Source organism: Polyergus mexicanus, unplaced genomic scaffold, assembly GCF_030449975.1.
Source record: "Polyergus mexicanus isolate NDT 795.1 unplaced genomic scaffold, iyPolMexi1.0 SCAF_4, whole genome shotgun sequence".
Classification (NCBI taxonomy): domain Eukaryota; kingdom Metazoa; phylum Arthropoda; class Insecta; order Hymenoptera; family Formicidae; genus Polyergus; species Polyergus mexicanus.
This window is the reverse complement of record NW_027223324.1, coordinates 9,591,386-9,615,160: the sequence shown is the minus strand read 5'-3', so window position 1 is coordinate 9,615,160 and position 23,775 is coordinate 9,591,386. Positions and strand designations below refer to the sequence as shown.

At 32.5% G+C, this 23,775-nt stretch overlaps 1 protein-coding gene across 43 annotated transcripts in view; it reads left to right on the top strand.

Moving 5' to 3' along the window:
- Positions 1–23,775, top strand: part of Bent (projectin protein bent) — a 96,175-nt gene that overhangs the window by 11,260 nt on the left and 61,140 nt on the right. For 12 of the 43 annotated variants that reach the window (XM_070294233.1, XM_070294231.1, XM_070294229.1 and 9 more), the window contains exons 4-65: positions 2,928–3,090; positions 3,159–3,300; positions 5,946–6,081; positions 6,431–6,634; positions 7,448–7,749; positions 8,347–8,564; positions 8,811–9,216; positions 9,562–9,734; positions 10,026–10,196; positions 10,307–10,386; positions 10,630–10,795; positions 11,194–11,343; positions 12,250–12,300; positions 12,769–12,786; positions 13,553–13,600; positions 13,717–13,761; positions 13,865–13,903; positions 14,037–14,096; positions 14,184–14,234; positions 14,404–14,451; positions 14,826–14,897; positions 15,539–15,589; positions 15,670–15,726; positions 15,804–15,863; positions 15,953–16,009; positions 16,142–16,198; positions 16,319–16,378; positions 16,459–16,611; positions 16,678–16,827; positions 16,892–16,942; positions 17,035–17,178; positions 17,245–17,292; positions 17,397–17,546; positions 17,626–17,682; positions 17,790–18,071; positions 18,311–18,367; positions 18,437–18,490; positions 18,577–18,696; positions 18,933–18,989; positions 19,103–19,183; positions 19,266–19,322; positions 19,439–19,495; positions 19,578–19,634; positions 19,715–19,765; positions 19,854–19,922; positions 20,135–20,182; positions 20,269–20,313; positions 20,406–20,459; positions 20,787–20,846; positions 21,253–21,306; positions 21,743–21,781; positions 21,906–21,944; positions 22,064–22,102; positions 22,233–22,271; positions 22,402–22,440; positions 22,635–22,673; positions 22,809–22,847; positions 22,947–22,985; positions 23,101–23,139; positions 23,245–23,292; positions 23,430–23,471; positions 23,667–23,711. In XM_070294233.1, the coding sequence (XP_070150334.1) occupies positions 2,928–3,090; positions 3,159–3,300; positions 5,946–6,081; positions 6,431–6,634; positions 7,448–7,749; positions 8,347–8,564; positions 8,811–9,216; positions 9,562–9,734; positions 10,026–10,196; positions 10,307–10,386; positions 10,630–10,795; positions 11,194–11,343; positions 12,250–12,300; positions 12,769–12,786; positions 13,553–13,600; positions 13,717–13,761; positions 13,865–13,903; positions 14,037–14,096; positions 14,184–14,234; positions 14,404–14,451; positions 14,826–14,897; positions 15,539–15,589; positions 15,670–15,726; positions 15,804–15,863; positions 15,953–16,009; positions 16,142–16,198; positions 16,319–16,378; positions 16,459–16,611; positions 16,678–16,827; positions 16,892–16,942; positions 17,035–17,178; positions 17,245–17,292; positions 17,397–17,546; positions 17,626–17,682; positions 17,790–18,071; positions 18,311–18,367; positions 18,437–18,490; positions 18,577–18,696; positions 18,933–18,989; positions 19,103–19,183; positions 19,266–19,322; positions 19,439–19,495; positions 19,578–19,634; positions 19,715–19,765; positions 19,854–19,922; positions 20,135–20,182; positions 20,269–20,313; positions 20,406–20,459; positions 20,787–20,846; positions 21,253–21,306; positions 21,743–21,781; positions 21,906–21,944; positions 22,064–22,102; positions 22,233–22,271; positions 22,402–22,440; positions 22,635–22,673; positions 22,809–22,847; positions 22,947–22,985; positions 23,101–23,139; positions 23,245–23,292; positions 23,430–23,471; positions 23,667–23,711 (5,527 nt within the window). Of the gene's footprint in view, positions 1–2,927; positions 3,091–3,158; positions 3,301–5,945; positions 6,082–6,430; positions 6,635–7,447; positions 7,750–8,340; positions 8,565–8,810; positions 9,217–9,561; positions 9,735–10,025; positions 10,197–10,306; positions 10,387–10,629; positions 10,796–11,193; positions 11,344–12,249; positions 12,301–12,768; positions 12,787–13,552; positions 13,601–13,716; positions 13,762–13,864; positions 13,904–14,036; positions 14,097–14,183; positions 14,235–14,403; positions 14,452–14,825; positions 14,898–15,538; positions 15,590–15,669; positions 15,727–15,803; positions 15,864–15,952; positions 16,010–16,141; positions 16,199–16,318; positions 16,379–16,458; positions 16,612–16,677; positions 16,828–16,891; positions 16,943–17,034; positions 17,179–17,244; positions 17,293–17,396; positions 17,547–17,625; positions 17,683–17,789; positions 18,072–18,310; positions 18,368–18,436; positions 18,491–18,576; positions 18,697–18,932; positions 18,990–19,102; positions 19,184–19,265; positions 19,323–19,438; positions 19,496–19,577; positions 19,635–19,714; positions 19,766–19,853; positions 19,923–20,134; positions 20,183–20,268; positions 20,314–20,405; positions 20,460–20,786; positions 20,847–21,252; positions 21,307–21,742; positions 21,782–21,905; positions 21,945–22,063; positions 22,103–22,232; positions 22,272–22,401; positions 22,441–22,634; positions 22,674–22,808; positions 22,848–22,946; positions 22,986–23,100; positions 23,140–23,244; positions 23,293–23,429; positions 23,472–23,666; positions 23,712–23,775 lie in introns of all 43 variants that reach the window. The other 31 variants (XM_070294253.1, XM_070294217.1, XM_070294251.1 and 28 more) reach the window with 29 other exon arrangements.

Sequence of the window (23,775 nt, the reverse complement as noted above, 5' to 3'; positions counted from 1 at the left end):
AGTATGATTGTCAATCAATAATCAAATTGTTAATGTAACTTGATAACACTATCCATATCCCTAAATTTCAAAAAAAAGAAAAATATTAAACGTGTGGTAATGGAAATACAAAAAAAATAAATAAAAATATATGTCATAATATGCTTTGCATATATTTAAATTTTCCAAATACAACTTTTTATTTCTCGGACATTTGATTTTAAATCTTCTTATTAAATGTTAACATTCAATTTCTTCATTAAGTTATGTCTCGATTTAAATTCAATTTTGAATCTTTCGCGAAAGAAATGTCGAATTCAAATTTATTGTTGAAGAAACTCTGGAAGCCTGACATGAAATTCGGAAAATGTAACATGTAGGATACGAAACATGATTACACATGAAGAGATCTTTAAATTTATTTTTCAATTTCTCATTTGTATTAATTGCTACGCTATCTCTTCGCCGATAACGTTCGAGTGCACGTTAAATCGGCCCGATTGAGAATAATCGTCGCGGTGTGCCCGCTATTTTCGATCGCGTTCGAAAGCAATTCGATAGAAATTGCAGCGACTCGCTGTGCGTTCAAGTCTGACGACGTGATCGACCGTTTCTTACCGATCCGCCCACGCAGATAGAATCGCGCACGCGAAACATGGATGGAAATAGAATTAAGATCTTCTAGTTTTGGATACCGTTCGTGCATTGCGCACGCGATTCGACCACAAAGTGGCCGGATTATTTCGGACGCTGTCTTCCGTAAGTAAGAAGCCACTAAATCTCGTACGAACTACGATCTGTCTATATCATGGCTATGATGGAGAGCGAAAAAGATGGAAGATCGATCGTACTACAGCTGATGAAATCTGAAGAACAAGAAAGTGAAAGATCGCTCAGAGTATTTTGTATCCTAAAATTTTCGAAAAAATGTTGGGTATTAATCTTGAAAATGTTTACTCCAATCAATTTCTAAAGTGCAGATCTAAAATTTCTGTTTCTAGAAAATAAATAACAGTATAGTATAGTGAATTTTTCTTCTCGTTGTTTACTTGCGCGAAACACTATTTATTATTTCATACATATAATATTATATTCCTTTGAATGAAAAGTAAATTTTCTTCAATAATCGCGTAAGTCGATCGTAAAGTAACTTGCGCAAGAAATTATTTTTGTCTCATAGCTAGATAATTTAAGTACAATAACAATAATTTACTGTTACGGGGCAGCTGTTAAATCGTTCATGAGATCTTTATGCAATCTTTGCGAGCGGAAAGCATTTATCAGTCCTCAAATCTCTTTTCGAGTGCCTCTGGTAGTTATTCCCGCATCTCGGTGCAACTTTATGCAATTTTCCAAGATAATTCGAAACTGGGTCGAGAATATTTTCAACGACTCTCTTTCTCTCTCTCTCTCTCTCCCTCTTTTTCTCTTTCTCTCGAGTCGCAGCCGGCAGCGGCGATACGATGAGAAGCTGTATTTTCGGATCGCATCGACAGACGTAATTCCCGAATGTGAATTTCTAAAAGTAACGCGAGGCTTTCCGTTTCTACGCGTCTTTCAAAACGCATGACGATTCGTATTCCATGATACATACGAAAAGATTTTAGATAACTCGAAAGCGTCATTCACGTGTAATTCGCGAAATTTTGGCGAGGATCCACGTATCCGAATCTTATTATTCTGCAAATCAAAACAAACATATGATCGAAAATGAAAGTTCACAGATTGCGAGAAAACGTACCGATATCTGTATCGGTTAACGACGGTGAAAATCGAGAGGAAACAGCCGCAGCCTACTTCCTCGCTAAACTTAGCCACAACGTGCGCCGGTGCTAATGCACTTACGGTCCACTCATGTTGCGAGTGTTGAGCACGTTGCTTTTCGTCCTGGCTACCAATTTGCGTGAATAAACACCGACAATCTTATAACTTGAATTAAGCTGAATTCCGCTATAAAGATAAAATTTGAAAAGAGCGATCAACGGTCGTCAGAATAGTCGTAATCATTTTATTTTCAACTGTATTGTCACAAACGACGCTCTGTCATTGTTAAGGAAAAGTTTCGGAGATCGAGTCGTAAATAATCGATTAAAAGAAATATCAATACAAATATTCGGTTGATTTATAATAATATAATTTAGTCATCAATTCTCGCTTTTCGAAGAAAAGTAAGAAAGCGCTAAAATGTATGAATATAAAAATTTTATAGAGGAAATCATTTTGCGTGTGTGTGTGTGAAACTTACATCAAGTCCAGAACTTTATAGATCTTCTGAAAAGTCTCAGTCAGATACTTAAGACATTGACTTATCAACAAAAGCATTGCCAAGAGAGAGAAAGAATATCGATTATGATGGCAATGTACCCGACTCGAATTTTAAAGTGCTTGTTAAATGTCGAATGGCCATCAGAACGAGCTGTTGAACGAGCCTCTTCCAGTCAGAAAACGTCGACTAAACAAAACAAAAGTTATTCCTGGCAGCAATTCACGAAAGTCGCGATAAATGTTTTAGCAGAACTTCAACGGCCACACAAAGCGGTTCTTCTCTTATTCGTCTTGCCAAGCATCGCTATCTTTCTTACCTTTTCACTCTTATCTAACTTTTTTAACAAAAAAAAACTTTAATTATTCTGTCAGATAAATCAAGACGTGTAATGTTCTTAATTTTTAACCATCATTTTATATACTATTTTCATGATCCGAGGCATGCGATTTTTTGTAACGACGTGTGTGATTTTAAGTCATTCGGTTCACTGAACGCGTTGCCGGTCGCGCCGGAAGTGCGATTAAAATTGTCGGTGATGCGGAGCGTGCGGCACGTGACGCGGCATCCAAATTCTCGCACTTTGGTCCGCGATGCAATCGCGGCGCGACGATTAACGCGTTAGCGAACGATAAATTGACGTGAGAATTATTTCCGGTCCACCATGTTTATCTCACGCTTGCAGACAAATTGACGGTATCGCGCCGACTTTCGCGAAGAAGCCCGCGATAAGGCAGGAGGATGACGGCAAACGGCTACTTTTCGAGTGTCGCATCACAGCCGATCCCACGCCGAAAATTACATGGTTTCATAGCGGGAACATGGTCAAAGATTCGTCAAGGCACAAGGTTTGTCGTCTCGTTATCGATTATACGATTATTATTATCGAAAATTTGTTTTATTCGACCCGTTTCAGCTGACCGTCGATAAAGATGGCCACTCGTACTTTGCCACTCTGGAAATAAAAAATGTGACCGTCGAGGATGCTGGCAAATATAAGGTCACGGCGAAGAACGAGCTTGGCGAATCTAACGCTACGATCTCCTTGAATTTCGACAGTAAGTATCTGTTATTCTTGCGATAAATAACCATAAACTTATGTGAATACTTCGACCGATGATCCGCTTTACACATTTTGTGTCTATCTGCTTAATTTTTTATTTACAGATATATACGCTTGATGAATATTATAGATCTTTATAATTGTTATATATGAGTAACAAGTTTACTTGCACTTAGACTGCAAATTTGTTCTCAAGTTTAACTTTAAACCTTTAAAACGTTTAATTTTCATATTATTGAAATATCTCCGTTGCAATCTTTGTTAAAATTTTTTACAAATTCTTTTTTATATTATTTTTTAATAGCCTCTTGATTAATATTTAATAAATTTTTTAGAAATTAAACTATTTTAATTGTAAATTTCTGAAGAAAAGATAACAAATATATTTTTTTATTCTTTACCGCTTTATTTCATAGCGGGAGATAAAGCGTACCATCGGTACCGTTCCTCAACTCTTCTCTCACATTCTCACTCGGGATGTATATCGATGATCTCTTTCATTTCCAACTCTCTTCTTCATCTCAGTTTTCTGCCCTGTTTATCTATCTCCTATATGTCAACTCTACACCAATATATTTATATACGTACATATGCGCAGTTTATATTATTTAATTTTTTTCCGTTCCATCAGCTGTCCATTCTCAACAGTCTCTTTCTTCTACTTTCTTTTGTAACTATTGTATATATGCGGAATCTCTTTATTTTTTAATGGTTTGTCTCGGTCGAGCGATGAGCACGTATCGATGTCGGCTCGACGCGAGCCACGATATACAGCCCGTTGATTGATCTTTAATCGACTAAACGGCATTTGCGAGAGTACACATTATAGTTTGTCTCTCGCGAATTTTGCACCGTTGAAAGTTGCGTAGAGAGCGGACCAGAATAATCAACTACTCGTAATAATATAATAATGTATACTGCTGCTTCAATCACGTATTAATTCGAATCGCATCTCGCGCGTATCGATTAGCAGCAGACTTATTCGTGTGCATTCGCATTCTGAGACGAGATTTACGTATTTATTTATGCACGAGATGCGATCGCAGATTAGCCTTCCATATTGACGCTTCGTTAGGTTGCTTCGATGACATCTTTTCTCTCTATTCATACGATCGTGTTTGTGTTGTGTCTGAGAGTTGACGAGAAAGCCACCCTTTCGCAGTGAACGGGTGCGTCATTCAAGGCTCGCTCACACACACATACGTACACGCAAATACAATTACACAGAATCTCTGTGATGGTTAGATCCACTAACGACATGTATTTCCTTACTTGCATATATTTATTTATAGACAGTTTTAAACGTTATATTTTTTGAGACTATAATTATATTACAAATTTTTAAATTTCAATATAGTTATCGAATATACGAGGCATATGTAGCACTGTAAATATATAAGAACAATTTTTATAATTTTATTAGTTGAAATTATAATTTATAAAAGGAAAATGTACTCTGTGCATTTTAGGGATGTTTTTGACGATCTATTGTATTTATTATATCGAATTACAATAAAAAACTATGGCAAGTAGGGAAATATTTTTTATAAATAGCAAGATATATTCACGTTGTTTTAATGAGGACGGTTCTGATATTGTATATATACTCACATCTGTCTTTCGTCACGTGCTTCAGTAGTCATTTTCATTCTAATTCGCTCGTAGAGATTTTTTATGAATAAAACAGATGTTTGAAACTTTTTATGTGTTTTGTCGTACTGTATATATTCTCACATCTCTGATTAATACCAACGTTAACGTACATTGAGCACACAACATAGAGACACATGTATTCCACGATGGTTGATTTTCGATTTTCAATCAAATACATTTGAAAATTACCAAAATGACAAAATTAAATTTTTTTCATTAATAGAATATTGTTAAACACGATGATATATATATATATATATATATATATATATATACATATTACATCACTTTCACTTACTCACTCGCAAACAGCGTTTGACGAAAGCTTGTGCATAACTGTGCAGTGTTTCTATTTATACCTAACCGCGAGCGACATCAAAGCCGTGGGAAAGAAAAATGGAGCAGGTGACACTTGGACAACACTATTTTATACTCTACCAAAAGCGAGACATCGCGAATAGACGGCAGAAGAGAAGTAGAAAAAAGCAACCTAATTTACAAGGTGTCGGTCTGATTGTCAGCGAGGATCATGATCCCTGAAAGCGCGCTCCTTACATGCGGCGATACGATTATGTAAAATATTGATTTAATGTTAATTAAACTGCGAAATTATTCTCTATGTAAAGAAATGTTTACAGTATATCTTAGAGACTTGAAGAAAGTATTCAAGCCCACAAATCGATACGTGACTCCCGATCTCGCATCGAACTGTAAAATGTTTCGCATATTTAATCCTTTCGCTGTTAAATTATTTCTACAATTTGGGCAAATTGTTTCCGGAATTTCATTCCTATTTTTTATTTCTTCTCGTGCAAACAATCCGTTTAAAGTAATTTGGAGAAAAGTAAGAAAAAAAATTATTTTTCTTCTTTTTCTCACAACGACCTGCGAATCTGACATTAATCAATCGCAGCGAAAGGTTTGATTAGGCGAGCAAGAAGTGTAACGAACAATTTTCGATATGTCGATCGTTTGTGTCGAACGTAGGCGACGAGGCACCCGTACCCGAAGACGGTATTAAACCGACTTTCACCGAACGACCGGTGATAAGACAATCCGACGACGGTAACACCATCACCTTTGAATGCCGACTTGTCGGCGATCCGAAACCGAGTGTCAAGTGGTAAGATCTGAGATTCGTGACGCGCGCAAGGAAGTACATTGAAAAAAGTATCATCGTCGAGAAAAGATCTCCGGGTTAAAGATATTTAACGTCAAGAAAAGAAAGAGATGACACATCAAATTATTCTCGCTGAAACAAAAATTATCTTTGAATCTTTTTAAAACTGCGATTGTTGAGGCGGATATTTCCATATTTGTAGACGATCAATATATTAATATATCAAGACGATCTTGATAATTCCTCTTCGACGTTCAAACGTGTACACTTCCTGCGCGCAGTCGCGATCCGCGATGTAAAAATTAATATTCAACGGATATCTGGACTTGGCACATTGGCGGCGGTCACGCAGGTATCACGGTACCGAGGAGGTGAAAGAAGGCGGACGATTCAACACGTCTCTGGAGCTCGATCAGAAGCTGTATCACCTCGCGAGGCTGAGGATCGACGGGGTGGCAAAGGCGGACGCGGGCGAGTACAGAGCCGTGGCAAAGAACAAGCACGGCCAGGGGGTGGCGACCATTAATCTAAACTTCGAGGGTGGCGATAAGCTCAAGTAGGCATCGGGAGATAAAGAGTGAAATTTATTCTTGACATATTGTCCTGCCACGCCGCGCGAATCGCGCTTCTTCGATTATCCGATGCGACGTGATGGAAACTTGCGCTTTAACACAAATTAGGCTCGAATTTTACAATGCAAAATGTGACGAGTTAACTCAAATGTAATGGATTGTTTTATTGAAACAAAATTTATTGAAAACAAAATTTAATGAAACAAAATTTACGGCAAAACGAAATAAAATTTTGTAGTTTTTTTTTTTTTTTTTCGATTTTTAAGCGGGAAGCACACACTTTTACATAAACGCATAATCACAAGCATAAGAAAATTGATTGGTCCATTTTCTTATGCATAACGAAATTGACTAATCAATTTCCTTATGCTTATTATTATGCGCTTATGCAAAAGTGTGTGCTCCCCGCTTTAAAATTCTTTCAAATATCGTTATCCAAGTAAAAATCTCTTTTCACGAATCCTTTTACGACAACTTGTATCTTTTCTAAGTCCGCAAATAGTTGTATACGAGATATATAAAAAAGTTACAAGCTTTCTTTGAATTAGAAAAACATAAATCTGTTATTCGATTAAGGAATTTTGACAGATTAAGATCAAAAGAGAAGGAACGTATGTGTGCGATTCTTTTCCGTAACATGGCGCCGCGTCTTCGATAATATCCGAATTACGTGGCAGGCGGAACTTGTAGATAAGAAACCGTCCATCAGAAAGTCCATCAGAAAGACTTTACATTCCGCTCGTCCATTTAATGGCGAAGTCGACGTTTCTCGATGTCTGACGTGTCGATTTACGCAGAATACCAGACGGTAAGCCGCCGCGCTTCCCGAAGAAACCAACGATCCGCCAGGAGGGCGACGTACTCATCATGGAGTGCATCCTGGAGGCACACCCGGTGCCAGACATAACGTGGTACCAAGGTCAAAAAGCGATCGCAGACAGCAAGCGCGTGAAAATGTTGCGCAAGGCCACCGGCAAGGACACGTACCTGCTGACCCTCGAGATCTCGAATCCGACCAAGGCCGACGGTGGAAATTACCGTTGCAACGCCTTTAACAACTTCGGCGAGAGTAACGCCAACATCTCCCTCAACTTCCAAGGCAAGTCCCTCTCGAAGCGCGCGGAAGGGCTCTCATTGCCGCGTTCCAATATCTGTCAAGTTTAGCGCGTGTATTAAACGCGTGCCCGCTTCTTCACACTATTACAACTCGATATTTTTACGTGTTTTTCTACTTTAATATAATGGAAATAATTTCATCTTTCGTACTTTTTTTTTTTTTTTTTTTGAGAAATTGATATCAAAGCTGCAAACAGTTTGAACAATGAGATCCCTCCTGTCGACTTCGTCCATAATAAATCCCATCGACTTTCCCCTTCGAAACTTCTTCGTGCGAAATACATTCCATGATTCGTAAAGGCGACAAGCGATTTCTTTTGATGAAAAGATCGCGATGAATCGGTTCCATCAGGTAAGCACAGCCGCGCTATTGCTAACCAATCGTGAAAGTCTCTGTAAGTTCGCTTCGTAACTCTCATTGAGCTGCCAACAACATGACTAACGTCATCGAAAATCACGCGGTCGCCGGTCATTGATGATCTGCGACCGCGACGGAGATCGCGCTTCCGGTTTCCTTGAGCACCCGGAAGCACGCTTCTTTCGCTGACGATGTCTAACCATGGATTTTTCCAAGATCCAGAGGAGGGCGCGGGTTTCGCTCCGTCCTTTGTCGAGAAACCTCGCATCATCCCGAACGAGAACGGTACGCTGATCACTATGAAGTGCAAATGTAAGGCAAACCCCAAACCGGAGGTCACGTGGTTCCGCGGCACCAACGTAGTCAAGGAATCGTCGAAGATCTCGATCAAGACCAAGACAGTCGAGGAGGACATTTATGAGCTTATCATGGAAATAAAGGTCATTCTTTGAACATGACTTGTTGTTTCAACAAAATTCTGATTATTTTTTTTTTTAATTATCATAAATGCTAAAATAAATTTCTGTCTCTCAAGCATCTAGAGCCTTGATATATTTTTTATATATAAATTTGATTCTCCATAAAATTTAAAAATAATACTTTAATTATTGTGATGCCAGATGTCTAATTATATTCTAAAAATTTTTATAGTAAAATTATTCTAAATTATTTTTTGGCAACGACAGGATCCATCGGCACCGGACGGTGGGACGTACAGGTGTCACGTAAAGAACGAATACGGCGAGAGTAACGCCAATCTGAATTTGAATATCGAAGCGGAACCGGAACAGGAGGGAGACGGACCGACGTTCGTGGAGAAGCCGCGGATACAGTCGCAAAATAAGGGCAAGCTCGTCATTATGGATTGCAAGGTCAAGGCGAAGCCGAAACCTCAGATCGTGTGGACTCACACCGGTAAGGTGGTAAAGGAGTCTTCAAAGATCTCCATCAACATCGTCCAAGAAAAGGAGGACATCTACTATATCAAACTGAGCCTGAACGATCCAGGACCAGACGATTCCGGCCTTTACAAGTGCAACATCAAGAACGAACTCGGTGAACTCAACGCCAATCTTACGCTGAACGTCGAGAGTAAGTTTTTTTCTGGCTGCTTTCTTAAATCAAACTGTACATAATAAATACATAACGCTATCATCTCTAATCTATTTGCTAAAAATTCGAAAAGATTAATTTAGTAATCTAAATTTCGCTTTAATTGTATCTTCTTTATGAAGAATTAATTTCTATATATAAGAAAATATTTTTATAAACTTTTTTTTATATAAATCTCTATTTTTATACTTTATACATTATAAATAATTATAAACATTTAATTCTTTAAAAATATATGAAACATGTATTATAAAAATTTGACATTGTGAATTTTAAATAAAATTAGAGCATCTGCATTAATTATTATTTTAATTTTAATTTTAGTTATACCCGTAATTAAAGAGAAGCCGAAAGTTGTGAAGATCGTGAAAAAGAAGACCGTGGTGGTCGAATGCCACGTTCTTTCCCAATTTGCACCCGATTGCACCTGGTTCAAGGAGAATCAGGCTGTTAAACAGGATAGCAGGCACAAATTACATGTCGAGCAAGTCAAAGAAGTAAATGTTCTATATATATATATATATATATATATATATATATATATATATATATATCATATCATATCATATAAAACTACTTTGCAATAAAGTTAATAAAATGGAAAATAATCGGAGAAAGACTTTTCCTCGAAATTTAAAATTTAATTTAAAAGCAGAATTACTTTTTTTCTATTTTTACTACCACTAATATATCGCGTGTAAAAGTAGTAATTATAATAGTAATATTATAATAATTATTTAAAAAATTATTTTACATGAGTTTTGATAAACTAATTTTTTCGAACACAGGGTGAATTTGCCGTGAAACTCGAAATCGAACAAATGTCGACGACAGACAAAGGCGTGTACAAATTAGTAGCACGCAACGAAAAGGGAGAAGCTACCTCGCAAGTAGTGGAAGTAACAGAAATTCCAGATCAAGGAGAGAAACCGAAAATTGTTACCGGTCTTAAATCAATTGTAAGTATAATATTTTCACTGCGGCTTTTTTTATTAATATCTATTATGAGTAAATAAGATTACTAAAATTATATTTTATTTTTAATTAATATTCTATCTTGTATTTCCAGACTGTCGAAGAAGGCAAAACAGTCGAACTCATCGCCATTCTCGCAACGCAAGATCGGAAGGTCACCGTCACGTGGTACAGGTATGCGTTTAATACAAAAAAATGCTTTTCTTATTAACGCAATATTTTTATAATATGTATAATATTACAAAAATTGTATTATATCATATGAATATAAAATTGTAAATAATTAATGTTTTTTACTGAGGAATATAATTTGGTTAATATCTTATAATCGACAATTTTTTCCTCTCTTTTTATATATTTTAAATTTTCTCGCGAAATTTTTGCGGTTATTTTATGATTGTTACGATACAAATTCAGAGATTCAACGGTCATTAAAGCATCGAAGGACATCATGATTTCCTTTAATGGCCTGGACATAAAACTGACCATCACCTCGGCATCGACGGAATTGTCGGGAACGTATAAAGTCGTCGTGAGCAACGAATACGGACAAGACGAATCGTCGGCCCGACTTGTCGTTAAAGTTAGTAATTCTGTGTATTTTTAATGGTATTTCATTCGTAGACTACATCTATATCAATACATGAATGCAAGTTTTCGTTAATATTCTTTCTTTATTATATCTTTATGTGAACCCTTAATCCAAGCAATTTTTGTTTTTTTTTCATGAAAAATCGGCATGTTAAGTTAAAATTATAAGGGTCATCCCTTTTTTCGTAAATCCGAAATATAATGTATTGTGAATAATTTTAAAATAATTCAAATATCCTCATAAAAATTGACATGTTTGATTAAATGATTAAAGCTAAATTATAGAATTCTTATATAATCAAATCAATATTTTTGCAACGATTTCGATGGTCATTAGTGAATGAGATATGTTTCCCTCATGTCGCATGCAAACCCTTTACTAAATTGCAGAAGAAAGAGGAGAAAAAGAAGAACGAAGAGGAGGAAGAAAAGAGGAAGAAAAAAGTCGAAAAGAAAGAGGAAAAGAAAGAGGAAGAGAAGAAAATGGAGAAGAAGGTCGAAGAGAAAAAAGAGGAAAAGAAAGAAAAGAAAGAGGAGAAGGTAGCGGCCGATTATATAATCGAATCAATCAAAATTTTATTTAATTTTTTGTTGCTCCCTTTATTCCTTCCATCAATATATTTCCTTGTGATTAACAAAATATTCTTACACTGACTACAAACAACGTGATACAGATGCAGGAAGATTGATCGTTTTGCAAAATTTATTAGATAGAGATACGTTTTTTTTATCTTCAGTATTAATATCTACAAATAAATGGTTTAATAATGTTTTTTCTAAAAAAGAAAATTTTTTCAGAAAATAAATTTATTTTTAGATAATTATTTTGATTGATAATCGACATTTAAATAAATTATAAATATTAAACATTAAAGTAATGTGTTCGTTATATAAATCGTAAAAACGATCAATTTTTCGATTCCTCGACGCGACAATTGTCATATTGTTGAACGCTTATCTCGACACGAAAGGTAATAAGTTCACTATGGGACGATGAGGGTGAAGAATCAGAAGAATATGAGGAGGAGGAGGAAGAAGAGGAAGAAGCGGTGAGTGTAATTGAGTCCAGCATTATCAGCACAGAAGTCATTCTCGAGGAATCGGACTCTGAAGTAATCTCTCGCGTCGAGGTACATACATACATACACAAACATATATACTCTAACACTAATATATTGATTCCGTCTTTTTTCAATTTACGTAGCGTTTTTTTTTATTTGATAACTTAATTTGATAACAATATATCATTCTTGGTAACAAAAGAGCAATTTTACAGTATTTAATTTTGTTTTCAAATAAATTATCGAATACAGTTTTCGTTATACATAATTATATGAATTTGTTTAAACTATTTTTTTTTATGCTTTTTTTGTATATGGTATTATTGAAATCATTGAGCATTTTTTTTCCATAAGATAAATTATTTTTTTTCTTGTTATTTTCAAGGATAAGCCCGATCTGAAACCGAATGGTATCTATAAACCAGATATTGGGAAGGTACGATGCAATTATTTCTTTTGAGTTCTTTGAGAAAAATTAAGTAAAAGATCTTTCTGTAAAAAAAAACAAAAAAAAAACACCCAGCATACCATAGTCAGGATACATTACACTGTGATAATAATTGTTTATTACTTACACCTTCCTGTTCATCTACCGTAATTTTTGTTTGTGTCTATTTTGTCATCTGTTATACCTTTACCTTGTCGCTTATGTATTATATATTGTGTGCGCGTAAGAATATTTATAAAAGATTTTTTTTTGTTAAAGTATACATAGAGATATGCAATAGATAGTGATTTTTTTAGTTGACTAGTTATATAATTACATTAATTTATAATTATCATTAATAATTAAAAAGCATAATTCAAAGTATTATATAAAAAGTACTTATACAGAAATATTATATAAGATATTATATATATAAAATATACAGAAAAATAAAGATCTATATATATTCTGTTTCAGAAAATGGAGATTTTACAGGTGAGTGTGAAATATTGAAAGCTTGGTTTTAGCTAAAATTTAATGTAATGTATGCGCTCGAAAAATAATTCTGCTCGAACGAATTTAGCAATTCGCGTCTTGAAGCTTTTGGCAAAATATTTCGCCAATCTGCAAGATATAAACGTGTGTAAACCGCCGCAAGTTATTTTCAGCTTTCTTCAGTTCCTCTTTTAGCTATGAGATCTTATCTTGCAGCTATAAAATTATCTTTATGCAATTAATATCTATTGGTTTTGCGCCATGTTTTGCTTACATTATTTTATTTTTTACAGTACATCCGCTTATAATTTCGGCTTATCCGCTATGTTTCTTCGAACGAGTCTCTCGATCGTATGTTTAAAAACAAACGCTTTAATATTTCTTTTCCTTCGCTTAGAAAATACAGATTTTTGAAAACTTCAAAAAGTATAAGAAGTTATATTTCTCCTTAAATCCCAGAAGCTGGCACCTTTAAAATTACCCAACGCTGTATGTGCTACAAAAAAAAAAAAATATAATCTTATTATTCCGCTATCTTTGCATGCTTGGCTTTCTTTTCCCGTTGCGTATATCTGTGCATGAAAAATTTTGCAAACATGTAAGAAATGAGTATCGGAACTCTGTGTGTTGCTAGTAAGAACTGAATATTTTTTAAAATTGTATTTGTAATGCAATCTCTTGTATTTTTGATATATTACTGCATATTCGAAAATATTACATAAATAAAATACTTTACTAATATTATTTTATTTTTTTCCATGTGCAGAAGGACGAAGAAATCGTAAATAATGTCGAAGAAAGAAAATCTATTAAGGTAAGAACATAATATGATATTTATTTTTTTCTTTCTCTTAAATATTTAGCTTTCTTAAATTTTAATCATCGAAACAATATATGATTAATTTATATTATTTATATTTTTGTTTCTAGAAAAAACCTGCCGAGAAAGTTGAAGACAAAAAAGAAGAAGAAAAGGTGAGTGCGGGCATCTTCGTAAATCTATATATATATATAATTTTGTTCTTATTATTCCAATTGTCTTTCTGTCTCTTACAATTTTAATTTTATTTCCCTCCAGAAAAAGATTATAAAGAAAAAAGAGTCCGAATCCAAAGAGGTGAATATAATTCACTTTTAACATTTTCTTATCATCACATGCCATTTCGCACCAATCACATAATCACACAATTCCATTTATTGTAAATTAATTTCTTAATTTATATTACATATGTGATATTATTTATATGTAGGTATCTCAAGAAACTAAATCCGAGAAAACTATAACAGCTCGCAAAGAGTCAGTTAGTAAAGTGAGCATGAATTATATATTATTTGAAAGGATAATTGTAAAAAAGTTTTGCAAAGGCCAGTTTTACAGATAAATTGTTATATTTCAGGTGGAAGAGCTCAAGACAGAAAGCCGTCGCAGCTCGATTATCAAGACTCAGGTAATAAGTTATAATATTGAATCTCATTAATAGCTTTGCAAATTATGATTGCGGAAAAAGTTTATTCTTATATTTTATTCTGATATCTGATTCTGACTATTAGATACAAATGTTTTTTTTTCTAAAGTACAAAGTTTTATTTTTTGTTTATTTTATTATCATTATATAGATAACGGATGATGGCACTGCGACACCACGATGTCTTTCTATACAGAAGGTACACATACACATATGTATACATGTGTCACATACAGACATTGCCAAAAACAATTACAAACAATTTCACGGCACTGTTTCGCGTTTTTGGAAAAGTATTAATAATATAAAACAATAAATTTCTTATTATATTATAATTATATTATTATTATATTATTTAAATGGAATAAGCAATTATAATATAGAGTGAATAAAAATATTATTTTATTGCTATATAAAAACGATTGATCTTTTAATAATTTAATAATTGAAATTTTTTTGACCTTATTTTAAACTATAAATTAAAAAATATCAGTTATTATAAATCGTAAAATTAAGATATTAGTACAATATATTAAATATTTATTTATATTAAATTTTTTTAAATTTACTTAGACGGAAGAAGAAGTCAAAGTGGAAAGCAGACGATCCTCTATCATAGAAAAGAAGAAACCGACCGTCGAAAAGGTGAGAAAGTATATATATTGTATATATCAAAGTTTTCAATTAGTTACACAATGTGCTAACAAAATATTTTATTATTGATTAACTGATTAGTTATTACCATTAATTATAGTTTTTTTGTAAACAAGGTAAGTATAAAAAATGTGAGTCAATTATTATACCTTCTCAGAATCAACGTAAGAAGGGATTTAATATTTTATATTAACACACATACATTCAGCGATAGTTGTTCCAGTGTTGATGAAATGTTTTTAATGTATTAAAAGCTGGATATTTTAATATTTATTATTTGTTAGAGCAGCCTATGCTATTAATACAATCTATAAAATATTTATTTTTCTTTAAGTAGTTTCTAAAATCATTTTCACGTAGTTCTTGTAGAGCTTTTACAGCGTAGGTAATTTTTTAATAAAATAATAATAAATACTTGATTATAATTGTAGAGACATAATTTATTTGTACACTCTATAAAACTTATCATATACAATTAAATATATAACACAGATTTTAGAATATTTATGTATAAAAATCCCTTAAATCGACACTATATAAATATAAATCAAAACTAAAGATTCGAGATTATAGCTAGAAGATATAATGCGTAAAAGAAGCATGCGAAAAAGTTTTATGTTACATCGTTACAGAATGTACCCGAATTTAGGCCAAGAACTATTTCGCGAACAATTGAAAACGAGGTACACTTAATACATAATTTAATCACATTAATCATTTTATTTTCGTATTGTTTTTTTATATGGAACGACTATCTTTCTAGAACACACTCACATCGAAGACCAAGCTACATATACACGCATCCGATGAAGAGATTCAGGTACATGATGACACATATTACTCTCAATCGTGCACGTTATCCATTAGAACAATATACATTACACTGCGCAATTTTAGGATATTTGGTCGTTTAAACCGACAGGGCGCGATAAGGATAAACCTGTAAGAAATTACGAGGTACGTGGCACATTTATCATTGCACTATTCGTTGCACGAATAGATAGTCACTTAAGATACATGATATAAAATATGAAATATCATCGTAGGAAACCACCAAGTCCAGAGTAACTTCGTACGTTCGCGAAACCGATCGTAAACCAAAGGTGCATGTTTCATATTATATAGCTTGAATAATATATATATTTTATATAATATAGTTTTTCTCTCTCAAAAAAAAAAAAAAGAATATTTTTTAATATTTGGGGTAAAAGGTAACATCGAGACAAATTTTTTAGGATGCACCTCAAGCTGCGATTACGTCTCGCATGCGTGATTCGGATGATGAACTTGAGGTATATAGAAAAAAAAATTACGTACATATTTACACACATAGAACATGAGTTATGTATAATAAGAACTATATATTTATTTCGTGAACGCGTTACAAATTTTATCAACGGTATTAATTTTAGGATGCGTGGAGAATTCATAATCCGGGAGAACGTGATAATGAATCTGCACCACATTACAGAGTATGCGAATCTATTGTACTTATACATATATTTTAATCTAAAATATTTTTTTTTTATATTATTTAACATTATTATTTTAGGATACATCACCAGACAAGACACACAAACCTTACACACCCGCAAACAAAACATACGCACAAGAGAAATTTAAAGTCAGATCGAAAGATAAAATACTTCCACATGACACAACGACAAATACAACACATCCGCAAAAATCTGACGAGAAAATTGAGGTATAGAAGTAGTTGAATTTTTTTTTACAAGAAAATATAAAATTTTAAATATATTATTTTTTATAGGATGCTTTGAAAGAAAAAACACATTTTCGTGACACATCTACGAGTAAAACACTTTCGCATAAAACCGATGAAATTTCAAAAGATAACATACTTCCACGTGACACATCTACGCATAAAATACATCCGCAAAAATCTGATGAAGAGATTGAGGTATAGAAACCATATTGTCGCATAGGAATAAATTACATATTCATAAAATATCAATTTTTTTTAGGATATTTGGGCGAGCAAAAAACGCGATACTGACTTTAAAAAACGTGACAAAGTATGTAAATACGTCTAAATCATAAATATTGTTTGCAAGTAGCTCAAAATTTTTTTACAAGGGATTACAACACTTTAAATGTATTATTTTAGGATATTCCAAAAGAGAAAATACACTTGCATGACACATCTACGAGTAAAACATTTCCACATAAAATCGACGAAGTTTCAAAAGATAAGATATTTCCACGTGATACACCCACGCATAAAATACGTCCGGAAAAATCTGACATTCAGGTATAAGATCGTATTGTTGCGTAATCGGCAAAAATTATGTATCTCTAAAAACATCAATTTTTTTAGGATATTTGGGCGAATAAAGAACGCGATACTGATTCTAAAAAACATAAAGTATGTAGATTTAAACAATAAATATTCTCTCAAATTTAAAACTCTCTCAAGTTTAAAACTCTTTAGAAAAAATTTTAAAACTTTAAAAATGGATTATATTGTAGGATACTTCGAAAGAAAAAACATATTTGCGTGACACATCTATGAGTAAAATACTTCCACATAAAATTGATGAAGTTTTGAAAGATAAGACACTTCCGCGTGATGCAATCACAAGTAAAATACATTCGCAAAAATCTAACGAAGAGATTAAGGTAAATAATGGATATGGAAGCGAATTTACAAAGTTTATATGTTACACCTTTACCTTTTCAAAACTATTATTATTTCTAGGATATTTCGCCGACAAAGCCAAAAGAGCGCAACGTAGATTCCAAGAAACATGATAAAGTACGCGAATATATATTTATTAATTAATTATCATACGTATATAATTAAATTGAACTAAGAAAGGGCATCAGAAAGAAAGAATATATAAGTTTTTAATATTATTTTAGGATATATTGAAAAATAAAACACTTTTGAGTGAAATACCCACAGCTAAAGTACAGCCATATAAATCTGATGAATTGCGAAAAGACAAGACACTTCTACATGATACACCCATAGCTAAAACACAATCATGTAAATCCGATGAAGTTCCGAAAGATAAGACACCTGTACGTGATACATCCACGGTTAAAACACAGTCGCACAAATCTGATGAATTATTAAAGATTAAACCACATCTACCCGATACAGACAGAACACATTCATACAAATCTGATGACAAAATTAAGGTATACAACACGTTCATTACACATATATGTAATACATTTTTCTTTAAATATATATACATATATTATGCATATACATACATATATAAAATATTAATATTATAAGACAATCAAATCCAAAGATATTGATTTGAAAAAATGTGACACAATGTAAATTAATTTATTAAATATTGTATCACCAATAGCGCGAGAGAATTTACAATAATAATATACAATATTTTAAATATAATATTATATTCTAGGATTCGCCCAAAGCTAAAGATAAACTATCCCGTCGTCAATCCGATAAAGAAATCGAGGTACACTTTACACATTACATTATCTTATACAGATTTCTTTATACTTTTTTTTAACGTTGATATTTTTAGGATATTTGGTCTGAGCGAAAGGAACGTGAACGTAGACCGCACAAAAATGGCGAGGTAACATCACGTAAAACATATTTTCCCACAATCTGAATACACGTTTATAAGATACGAGACATGTTATAAAAATATCATTATTATAGGATACACCGATAACTAAAATTCAGAGATGTGTATCCAAATCTGATGATCAAACTGATGTAGATAGCTCACCTTTGGACAAACCAAAAGTGCGCGAAGTTAAATTCACGCAAGATAATGAGGTAGACAATTATAGATGATGAAATAGATAATATTCGTACAATTGTGATTAATTCAATTTTTTATTATATTATTTTTTGATTGGAAGAGATAATCGATAGTAAATTATGAAAATTAAGAAGAATCAATTTTTATAATATATGTAATATGCGCGAAACAAATGCAATATTAATTTTTATTAAGAAATTTGATATTATAATACTTTATGCATACATATTTCGCGTTGTGGAAATTTTAGGACAAATCGGCGCCGAAATCGAAAGAACGCGACGATAGACACATCTCACATCACGAGGTACACATTAGAAACGCAAATATATGACAATAATACAATTCATGTACAATTCTTTGTATTTTATGTTCACATACATGTGGAACATTTTGATAAAGTATATGCTGTTATTTTAGGACACCGCGAATCTCACAGACACATCACACAAATCTCCACTCGACCGAGATGTCAAAACTTACTATACACATTACAATTACGTTAGTTAGATAATACACGTACATCGTATCGCGTACAATGCGAACTTAACGATCTCTTTTGTAAATTGATGTATTATTTTAGGACGTATGGGCACCAAAATCTATTGAGCGCGAACAGAATTCCGTCACAATCGATAAGGTACACACACATATTTATACATGCACATATTCATACACATTGTGATGAGATAGATAATTAATTGTATAAAATACGCATATCTGAAAGTAATCTCTATTTTTTTTTTAATCTTCCAGAATATTTCTCTACCTAGCATTAAACCACAAACGTATGAATCTAACGATGATATTGAGGTACAGAATACATACATTATCTTTTTTTTATTTTACTTTTTTTTTGCGTTGATTAATGTAATAAAATAATACGCGGTCGTAGGATATTTGGGCTTCGACAGCCGAGGATGATGCGCCGAAACCTATCAAAATACTGGAGGTACAAAATACGCGAATTACTACTTAATATGTATTTATTTTTTTATTCACAATGTAAATCGTAATTTATCGGTATTTTAGGATTCGCGGAATTCCAGAGTTACGCCGTATAAGAACGGTGACAAAGTCGAGGTATATATTTGCAACAATTACTCGTATATCATTAAAATATTGTACACTTATTCGGTGTTCGGTAATTTTGAAAATCTGTCTGTGATAGCAACAGAAACCTGTATCTGCACCTAAACCTGCATCCAAACCTAAGGGCAGCGTAAGCAAAGAACTTACGGTATACACTTTTCACATTCACAGTAATAGACACTTAATAAATAGTTACATTTATCTAAATATTAACTTTATAATCGATATTTAGATTAATAATATTCAATAATTAATATCTCTTGATTTTTATTTGTATCTTTATTTATATTTTACATCTATTATTTGCGGAAAGAGGGGATGTGATCTTTTCGAATAGACTTGATCTTTTAATATTTTCAGGAGGGCGATATACCCGAACACAAAACAAACGAGAACAAATTTAAAAAGGTACACTCACATATACAATCACACGCATTTAAAGCACACACAATACAGAATAAGTATACGTATATTTTTCTTTTTTTTTATTTTAGAGCAAAGACACTGATTCTACACTTGACAAGGAGGAAATGCCCAAGGTACAAAACTTTATACTTGGAATATACCGGTACACGTAACACGCACATTTTTTGATTATTTTATTTGATTATATTTTTGCGGAATATTTTAGAAAAAGCCGTCCACTAGACGTAGATCGTCGACTAAATCAACGGAAGGATCTGAGGTATAAAGTGATCTTCGTAATCTGTCAATGTTAATCATTGACTCTCTCTCTCTTTCTCTTTCTTTTCTCTATATATATTTAATCGACACTCTTCACTTTTCTCTGCGTTATAATCGTTGACATTCTTCACTCTCTCTTTCTCTCTGTTATAATCTTCAAAACTATTTCTTCGCATTGACATTTCTTATCACGTTCAGCATCCTTATAGTCTTTTTTCTGCTCTTTATGATAACAATTTCCTTCTTTTGTTATCGTTTTCTTTTTTCTTCTTCTTCTTATTTTTCTTAAAATTTCTAAAGTTTTGTTGATTAAAAAAATATTGTTCAGGACCAAGAACATGTTTTGAAACCAAAGAAGAAGAAATCTAAACCCGTGGATGAGTCTAAGGTACATGAAAATATGTATTAATTATATCACAATTCTAAATATGTGAAATAAGTAAGACTTTAATGACACATTTCACAAATGTAAGAAATAATGCAATATCTATACAATTTTTGATACATTTTTTGATGGGGTAAATACTTATTATTAAAAATTGCAAAACCGCTATAATATGCTTTTGATGTATTGTTATTATTAATATATCATTAACATGCAAATCTTTTTATGCGTTATACTGTAAAATTATATAGAATGCAAATGAGGAGATAAAACGATTTATACAAACTTATTAATCATAAAACATCTATATATTTCTGTATATTATATTTATCTTTTATATACATGCAGTACATCTATAAATAAGCATACACTTTCACATAAATCTTACAATACAAAATTATTTTTCTAGAAAGAGGAATCGACTACAAAATCGAAAACTCTCGGAAAACCGGAAGCACCCAAGGTACACAAAATCACACTTTCATATATACGAATATACAAAGTTTTCTAGCATAATTAATTTATTTTAAATCTTTGATTATTTCATAATTACATTCACGTCTTGGGGGAAAAAGTAAACAATTCTAAACTTATATTTTAAAAAAACACGGCTTTTAAAACGCTATTAATACATTTTAGGAGGAAGCTAAGCTTAAACCGGCAGATGCGAAGATATTATATTTTTATGCGTAATAATTCATCATTCGCATTTAATATCGTCATTCTTTAAAACTTTATACATACAGTTACAATTAAAACATAATACAACATAATACAAAATGCAATAAGATACTTTTTTTTTTAAGAGGAAACTAGCCGCCATCATATTTAACAACATGCCATAAATGTGTGATTAAAACATCTCCGTTCACATTTAAAGGTGTTTCCAACGTTTTTAGGTGGAACCGAAAGCCAAACCCAAAGCGGAAGAAATAAAGGTATACTTACATATGCACAATATCTTGCAACAATATCCACTTATACAAGTAGCAGAATACGAGAGATATTATTTAAAATACGACAAATACGAGACAATATTAAACTCCACTCGTACACTTTTAGGAAGCACCAAAGGCCAAACTTAAACCAGATGAACCGAAGGTAAAGAAAAATACTTTTTACATCGCACTTTTTATCATTGAGTTTAACGGACTCAATTATACCATAGCCGATCGAAACGAAAAAGAAAGCGTCATTTAAACTTACACGTGCACTTTTAGGAGGAACCGAAAGCTAAGCCTAAAGCAGAGGAAGTAAAGGTACACTCACACTTGCACTATCTTGTAACAGTAAACATCAGTGTAATTTACGGTTGATGGAAAAAATACACAAAATATATAACAAATAAAAGCAGATAGTTGATTTGAACAATATTTATACACGTTCCAGGAAGCGCCCAAAACCAAGCCAAAATCAGACGAACCAAAGGTACACAAAACATTTATCACACTGTGTATTTTAGTAACAAAGCTAGTAGTTAGGCTTTTAAAATGAGTCTACATTTATAGCGATCGACACAAAAAGTAAACCGTATCTCATCTTACGTATACGTTTCTAGGAGGAACCAAAAGCTAAACTTAAAACGGAGGAAGTGAAGGTACATTTACACTTGTGCTATTTTGCGACACACATATATTATATATCTAATACAAATAATAAAGTAACATAAACAAAGAAAATTAAAAGAAGAATTTAGATCGTGCGATGTAGTTTTTCTCAATCAATTTCACGTATATATTAAGACAAGGCAAAACCAATTCGATACTCAAACACGCATACATACACTTTTAGCATGCAACGACATTTAAGCCCAAACCAGAAGAAGACAAGGTAATACATTACACATTTTCATTTGTGGTTACATTTTTTTATACTTTAGTATTACACTTCATTTATTCTTATTTTATTTTATACGCTTTATACTTTATATACATTTATACGTGAATATTACACCAACACTTTTAGGTCAAGGAAAAGTCTAAGGCTAAACCAGAGGAATTAAAGGTAAACATAAATGTTGACAAAGAGATACACAAAGATAATATTAGGAAAATTATAATATGGCAAATACGCGATTATGAAATATTATTCGTGCATTTTTAGGAGATACCGAAGGCTCAACCTAAACTAGACGAACCGAAGGTACACAGAACACTTATTACATGTTACATTTGTTAATCCAAGATCAATAATCACGGTTTTAGAGATTGCTTCAGTCAATAAAATCTCGAATTAAATCTTACATATACACTTTTAGGTGGAATCAAAAGTTAAACCCAAAGCAGAGGAAGCGAAGGTACACTTATATCGTTCTATTCTTACACATTTGACAACATAGCTCAATTACATTCGGTAATTAATATAAGACATGTTGAGATAGAGTTCGTTTTGATATTTGTAGGAAGAGGAATCCGCGACAAAACCTACGGCTAAACCACAAGTACCAAAGGTACACTTGATAACACACACACGTACATATATAGAAATTACAATCTAACATTTACACGTGTATATAGATATGATTTAAAACTGGATACAAATTTTGTCAAGAGATAAAATTACATGTGTTTGTGCTTCTGTTTGCAGAAGGAAGAAGAAATCACTAAGAAAAGTCTGAGATCTGTCAAGGTAATCATCACAATCATCGCGAAAATAACAATTGCTAATAAAAATCCGAAAATAATTCAGATGTAATATGATTTGCATTTTTTTAAATCCAATATTAATATAACTTAGTTATTTTAAAATTTTATAAATTTTTATTTTTGAAATATCTTATGTAAATATGAATATTAATACAATTATTAATTTTCTTTGTTTTAGCAACTCGAGGAAGAAAAGAAAACTCTAGAGAAAGTCGAGCTCAAGGTAAGTTTACGTATCTTTCTCATCGTAATGTATTTATGAATAATCGTTCAATGTAATGTGTCCA